General features: G+C 41.0%; 1 protein-coding gene across 3 annotated transcripts; it reads right to left on the bottom strand.

Annotated features, from left to right (window-relative positions):
- Window positions 1-2,132: 2,132 nt before the first annotated feature.
- Window positions 2,133-7,222, bottom strand: LOC100196332 (tocopherol (alpha) transfer protein (ataxia (Friedreich-like) with vitamin E deficiency)). 3 transcript variants are annotated; one of them, XM_014139498.2, is made up of 5 exons: window positions 6,984-7,222; window positions 5,665-5,818; window positions 3,555-3,748; window positions 3,053-3,163; window positions 2,133-2,805 (listed from the first exon to the last, which is right to left on the bottom strand). In XM_014139498.2, exons 1-5 carry the CDS (start codon window positions 7,026-7,028, stop codon window positions 2,506-2,508), a joined length of 804 nt encoding a protein of 267 aa, XP_013994973.1. In that variant the 5' UTR covers window positions 7,029-7,222; the 3' UTR covers window positions 2,133-2,505. The 3 variants fall into 3 exon arrangements, with proteins under 3 accessions (XP_013994973.1, XP_013994974.1, NP_001134833.1); XM_014139499.2 differs by lacking the exon at window positions 6,984-7,222 and adding an exon at window positions 6,243-6,414; NM_001141361.1 differs by lacking the exon at window positions 6,984-7,222 and adding an exon at window positions 6,626-6,854 and having other exon boundaries at window positions 2,137-2,805.

Here is a 7,222-nt window from a genome sequence, read left to right as displayed (position 1 = left end):
CTCATTGCATTCTCTCAACAAGCTTAATGAGGGATGCTTTTCCAACCGTCTTGAAAGAGTTCCCACATATGCTGAGCACTGGTTGGCTGCTTTTCCTTCACTCTGCATTCCAACTCATCCCAAACCATCTCAATTGGGTTGAGGTCGGGTGATTGTGGAGGCCAGGTCATCTGATGCATTACCATCACTCTCCTTCTTGGTCAAATAGCCTTTACACAGCATGAAGGTGGGTTTTGGGTCATTGTCCTGTTGAAAAACAAATAATTGTTCCACTAAGCGCAAACCAGATGGGATGGCATATCTCTGCAGAATGCTGTGGTAGCCATGCTGGTTAAGTGCCTTGAATTAAAAATAAATCACTAACCGTGTCACCAGCAAAGCACCCCCACACCATCACACCTCCTCCTCCATGCTTCAGGGTGGGAACCACACATGCAGAGATCATCCGTTCACCTACTCTGCATCTCACAAAGACACGGCGATTGGAACCAAAAATCTCCAATTTGGATTCATCAGACCAAAGGACAGATTTCCAACGGTTTAAGGTCCATTGCTCGTGATTCTTGGCCCAAGCAAGTCTCTTCTTATTTGTGTCCTTTAGTAGTGGTTTCTTTGCAGCAATTTGACCACGAAGGCCTGATTCACGCAGTCTCCTCCTACTTGAACTCTGTGAAACATTTATTTGGGCTGCAATCTGAGGTAGTTAACTCTAATGAACTTATCCTCTGCAGCAGAGGTAACTCTGGGTCTTCCTTTCCTGTGGTGGTCCTCATGAGAGGCCAGTTTTATCATAGCGCTTGATGGTTTTTGCGACTGCACTTGAAATGTTCCAGATTGACTGACCTTCATGTCTTAAAGTAATGCTGGACTGTCGTTTCTCTTTTCTCATTTGAGCTGTTCTTGCCACCATATTATAGACTTGGTATTTTACCAAATAGGGCTGTCTTCTGTATTCCACCCATACCTTGTCACAACACAACTGATTGGCACAAACGCATTAAGAAGGAAATAAATTCCACAAATTACATTTTAACAAGGCACAGCTGTTAATTTAAATCATGAAGCTGGTTGAGAGAATGCCAAGAGTGTGCAAAGCTGTCATCAAGGCAAAGGGTGGCTACTTTGAAGAATCTCAAATATAAAATGTATTTTGAATTGTGTAATACTTTTTTGGTACTCAGTAATTCCATATGTGTATTTCATAGTTTTGATGTATTCACTATTATTCTACAATGTAGAAAATAGTAAAAATAAAGAAAAACCCTGTAATGAGTGTGTTGACTGGTACTGTGTATATATACAGTATATTTTGTTTCCTCTGTCGGACTTCGACCCCTTGTAGTGGTATCATATACACACACACAAGACATGGAAGAAATGTGTACAAGTGCAAGAAATTTGCTTTAAAATAGAAACATTTCTCTCCGCCAACAAGACGGGTGTGAACAGTTTGGGGTCGCATGGGTTGGGAGGTGTTTTTTTTTAAAACTCTGCTGATAAATGACATCCATCCAGACCTTTGCCACCTAGGAAATTTGTGTGACTGGACCTTCTCAAATAGTACTTGAGTTCCCCTGACACCCATCCACTTCATCAGCAAACTAGAGAGCATGCGCTTAAACCAGATTGGACAAGTTTGGCATTCATCACAAGATTGTGTGACAAAACAAAACCATGCATAGAGTGGAAAATGCAATGCAAATACATTGACTTTTAAAAAAAAAAATCTGATACATGAGATCTTCAGCGCAAAAGTGTGTTTTTTATGTGCACTACGTCATCACGGACAGCCTTTTCTCTGCAACAAATCTGTTTTGATGGAAACAAACCTTTGGTGGGAAAATGTGCATATTTGTTTAATACAGATTTTATAATATTTGCATGAACATCTCTTGCAAATTGGATGGAAACCTAGCTTGTGACATCACAGGGTAGAGTAAAAAGTGTATTTCAAAACTTGTAAAGTATTTCTAGCCAGAGGGAGGGTATTTTCATGCTCCCCACGTCACTGCGGATCTCAGATTGTAATCGGCTAGAACTTTATATTTTCTTTCTACAAAATGTAGAAATGTGCCGTTTTCACATGTAGACACTGGTATTGTGCTGAAGATAATGTAAATGAGGTTGAAAAGTGGTGGAATTGACCTTTAATCTTCATAATTAAAACACCAATTATAGTATAAAAATACAAGTCTCTAATACAGTAGACATTCACAAAATTGAACAAATAGCTAAAACATACATCTTTAAGCTTGGTCTTAGTTATAACACATTATGGTAACAGACAGTTGGCTGTATACTGCTAATATACTTTAAAACCCATAAAACAGGAGATAGAGAAAAGTAGTCTAGGTCTAATTCCAAACACAATGTACTCAACTCTTTTGAGCACTTGGTCCTACCATCATCAACTGACAAACTTAACCAGGAAACTGGTAGTAAACTTGCATATAATCTTGGACCTCGAGGGCTGAAGTTGTGCACCTCATCCACTTCAGAAGGATGCTACGAGTTGTGTCGTTGTTGGTTGGTCATTGAGATGCACTCTGGGATGTGTAGTCCATTTGGAGTCAGGAGCTGTAGGCTGTCAGGATCAGGTTCTGTCTCTGGGTCTGGGGTGACCTCATCTCCTGCAGGGCAGGTGGAGAGCTGGGTGAGGCGTTCCTCAGACTGCAGGATGTGGGAGGTCCACTCCTGACACACCTCCTCCATGGAGGGGCCACTGCCCCCGTACTCCTGTGGGAGGATGTCTTTGGAGAAGAAGCCACTCAGAGTCTCTTTGAAGTTACTGCCGTGCATGTGGATCTAGGAGTAAGAGAAGGGAATTGACATGAATTAGTATCACAGTTGTCATGATCAACATTGTAATTGTTGTCATTATTATCATCAGAGGCAGCATTATCCTCATTATCATAATGGGTTATAAGCACCTGCTCTAAACAACATCTTGAGGTCACTATCATCATCTCCATCACTCCTGTTGACAATGTATGAAAGTTGTATCCAGGTGAAGCAAAAGTCATAGTGCAAGAACATAAGAATGGTGACTGACCCGCTGTTTGATCTTATCAGTCAGGAATGGACGGATCATGGCGAAGACGGGTCTGAAGAATATGGGCTCATTGATCAGATGGATCCCTCGCACCTTCAGAGGAAACGAGTCCTGACAAGATCACATTTACACAGAGGCTTATTACAGTATTATTATTATTACAGGCGTATTCACAGTATAGCTATTGAGTATGTAGCTATATTCTGTAAGAGTAACATGAGATATCTGCAATACAGACAACTCTGGATCAAGACCTAACCCTAACCTTCAAAAGTATTGATCATTCTAAGATTATTTCTGAAAGCAGTGGAGGGGCCCTTTAAAAACAGTAATACTGGGTTCTGTTCATTAGGCACCAAACTAAAGATAACAGACTGAAACAGGGAGGGACTACCTGCAATGGTTCAATAGGAAACTATTTTTGTTTTCAGTTGCAAAACTTTTAAAAACATTTTTCATTGGGTGTCCTAATGAACACAACCAAGTTCAACTTATAACCTACCGTGAGCACAGAGGACATCATCTTTGCCAGGGAGGAGTTGATCTGTAGGGCATGAGCGAAGCACCATCCCTGCATGTCGAAGATGGCCTTCAGTCCATTCCTCTGGGTCTCTGTCTCCTGGACGATCAGCTCAGATGTGATCAGACTGACACGGAACACCTCGTAAGCTGTGAAGTCTTTAGGGTTCCACTGACCTGAGGAGACAAGCCAACACATTGCAAATGACATCTAAAAATGACAACTTCTCAAATGACCCAGTAGAACAGGGTCCTCCAACCCTGTCCCTGGAGAGCTACCGTCCTGTAAGTTTTCACTCCAACCCTAATCTAGCACACTTGATTCTAACAATTAGCTGGTTGATAAACTGAATAAGGTTAGTTACAACTGGGGTTGGAGCATAACCTACAGGAGGGTAGCTCTCCAGGAACAGGGTTGGAGAGCCCTGCTGTAGAGTACATCAATTCTAATGTTGACATCGAAGCCAGTTCAACTGCTTTTTATAAATTCTTCCCTTCTATTCAGGGACTGATTTAGACCTGAGACACCAGATGGGTGCAATTAATGATCAGGTAGAACAGAAAACTAGCAGTGCTCTGGATCTCGTAGGGTAAGATTTGAATACACCTACTATAGAGTATACTATATTAAACCAAATACAGTAGGTATGCCACCTCACATAGCCCTGTGCCATGGGCCGATGTATCAAAATGAATAATGTTCAAAGTACATTTCAAGGTTGCTGCGTTGACGTTAGGGGGACATAGCAGGAGGGAAACTTCGGCGCAATTCCATACGATTCAAGAGATTACGTAACCCCAGGATACACATTGTGGGCGGTAACTGTAGATGACAAGGTATCTTTATTCATGTCAGGGGAATTTAGTGAATTAAGGTAGCTTTATTCACGTCAGGGGAATTTGGTGAAGTGCAGACCGAAACTCCATACAATTGAAGGTTGCTGCATTCACATCAGGGGAACACAGAAGGGGTGAACTTACGTACAACTGTCACGTCCTGACCAGTAAAGGGGTTATTTGTTATTGTAGTTTGGTCAGGACGTGGCAGGGGGTGTTTGTTTTATGTGGTTCGGGGTTTGTTGGGCTATGTACTTATGTAAGAGGGGTGTTTGTTTTATGTGTTCCGTTTTTTTTTGTTGGGCTATGTTCTATGTTAGTGTATTTCTATGTTCAGTCTAGTCTATCTATTTCTATGTTTAGTTCATTGGATTGACCTTCAATTGGAGGCAGCTGTTCCTCGTTGCCTCTGATTGAAGGTCCTATGTATAGGGGTGTTTTTGTAATGGGATTTGTGGGTAGTCTTTTCCTCTTTTGTGTCTGTGCACCTGACAGGACTGTTTAGTGTCGTTCTTTGTTTTGTATACGTGATATGTTTGTTTTTCCTTCTTTTGATTTAATAAAGAAGATGAGTATACACGTTCCCGCTGCACCTTGGTCCAATCCTTACGACGCCCGTTACAGCAACTCCATACGAAATGATATGTGGCAGGGGAGATGAGGAGTTAACGACTTTGGTGAAACTCCACATGATTATTGCGTTTTCGTGTGTTACATTTGTGTTCAGTAGCATCTATGAGTCACATGATTATGAACCAATGACACAGATTGTTCCTGATGTTGTGAAATGCTCTCTACAGAACTGGTGCTGTGAGATTAGGATATCAGGATTCAAGGATGCTGTGAGATTAGGATATCAGGATTCAAGGATGCTGTGAGATTAGGATATCTGGACCTGCTTAAACAAAGCAATTGTAACAGTAGGATTGCAATACATGAAAAAATGAATGGCTGCAGTATTGCCGTTATGAGTACATGATGCATGGAATGCTAAGGCAAATGTATGAACGTGTGTATTCTTATTTTAAATGCATGTAGTTATGTCCTTCAGCTGTAATTTGTCTAATGTTATTTATTATGTTATGATTTGTGTGGAACCCAGGATGAGTGGCTGCTGCTTTAGCAGTAGCTAATGGAGATCCTAATAAAATACTACAAGTACTAAATACCATTTTAGGTGGTTTTATGCAGTTGTGCCATTTGCCTTGCCTGACACCGAGACCACACCATATCAGACCATATAGATGAGAACTAACCTATCCTATAGATGAGCACTCTGCTGCCGCTGAGGTCCCGGTCCCTCAGCACTCCATGGTAGTTATTCTGGAGGAGTCCCAGGACAGAGGACGGGTGCAGGTTGGCATTGATCTCTGGGCACTCTCTCCTCCAACGCTGGTAATTAATTAGTAGCTATAAGGATGGAGGGAGAGAGGAAGCGAGAGAAAGAAAGATGGGAAAGAAAACATATTTTAGATTGCAAACAGAAAAACAGCCAGCGGTCAGCCTGTCAAATCATGTCAAGCTATTGAACCAAGCATGACAATGAAAATGACATTCTGAAACGGGAGGATAGAGAACGATCTACACCTTTTACTTTTTTTGAGATTGAAATCAAAATAAAGAATTTAAAAAAAAATTATCCGTCTCATCTACATTTTTTTTTTAAGTCGCTAGCAACGATTCGGAGGTAAGTTAATATAATACTTTTGTCATTTAGAAATAAACATAAAAAATCCTCAGCAATCTACACACAATACACCATAAGGTTTTTTAGAAATGTTTGCAAATATATATAAAATTAAAACAGATCCCTTATTTACATAACTATTCAGACCCTCAAAATTGAGCTCAGGTCCATCCTGTTTCCATTTATCATCCTTGAGATGTTTCTACAACAGGGGGGTCAGTTACCCCAGTACTTGGGAAAAGCGCCTCTTTTCTAAAAACATTGAATCAAATAACGTTAACTTAAAAAGTGTTAAATGCTGTCACTCATTTCCCTTCATAGGCAAACTATGTGTGACCATCGTCCACATACCTCATGTTTACCAAACTGTTTTTTTTGTGTAAGCAATTGGGACATTGTTCTTGGGGGCATCGACCCAACTCTCCTTCACTGACAGTTTTGATTCCAAGTTCTAAACAACTGCTAAATACATTGAAAACATGTCCTAAATAGTTAGATTTTACAATAGTTAACCCACCGCGGATACCAACCTTCAGTGACAGCTCAACATCAAAGTCTCTCGCTCTCAGAAACTTTATTAGAAAACTGTCCGACCAATTCAACCTGTCCTGCGGGTCGATGATGTCTTTCTGTGCCCTCTGTCTCAGTTGTAATAAATAACGCTGGACAACATTGGAGTCGTCGGGTAAGCTATTTAGGTCTCCTTCGTAATAATTCTCTTTTACAGACATGTCGGAACTGTATGACATTTCCCGCCCACCACACACAAAAGCAGGCTACTCTATTTACGTCGAGGAGAATGGAGAAACTTCCGTTCATGCAATCAGAATGCAACTGAAATCATTTCTGCTCTTCAACCCGCATGCGGCTCACCTAGGCCCTACTCACCGCTGTGCAACTAAGCAAATAATCGAAGCCCGTGTCAACAAACATGATGAAATCAAGGCAACTGTACAGCCTATTGGTGGTGAGGGGTAAACCTTTGTTTTCAAGTACTTCTCGACCTAAAGTCTACTGCCATGATACGTTGCAGCAAGGCAAGACAGTGGAAAACGTGGAATAGGCCAACGAGCTGTTATTCGTATAAATAAATTGTTCTGTTATGCTACAATTCAAACACTTAATAA

This window comes from Salmo salar, chromosome ssa14 (genome assembly GCF_905237065.1).
Source record: "Salmo salar chromosome ssa14, Ssal_v3.1, whole genome shotgun sequence".
Lineage (NCBI taxonomy): Eukaryota > Metazoa > Chordata > Actinopteri > Salmoniformes > Salmonidae > Salmo > Salmo salar.
The sequence above is the reverse complement of the archived record's forward strand: the minus strand, read 5'-3'. Positions and strand labels throughout refer to the sequence as shown.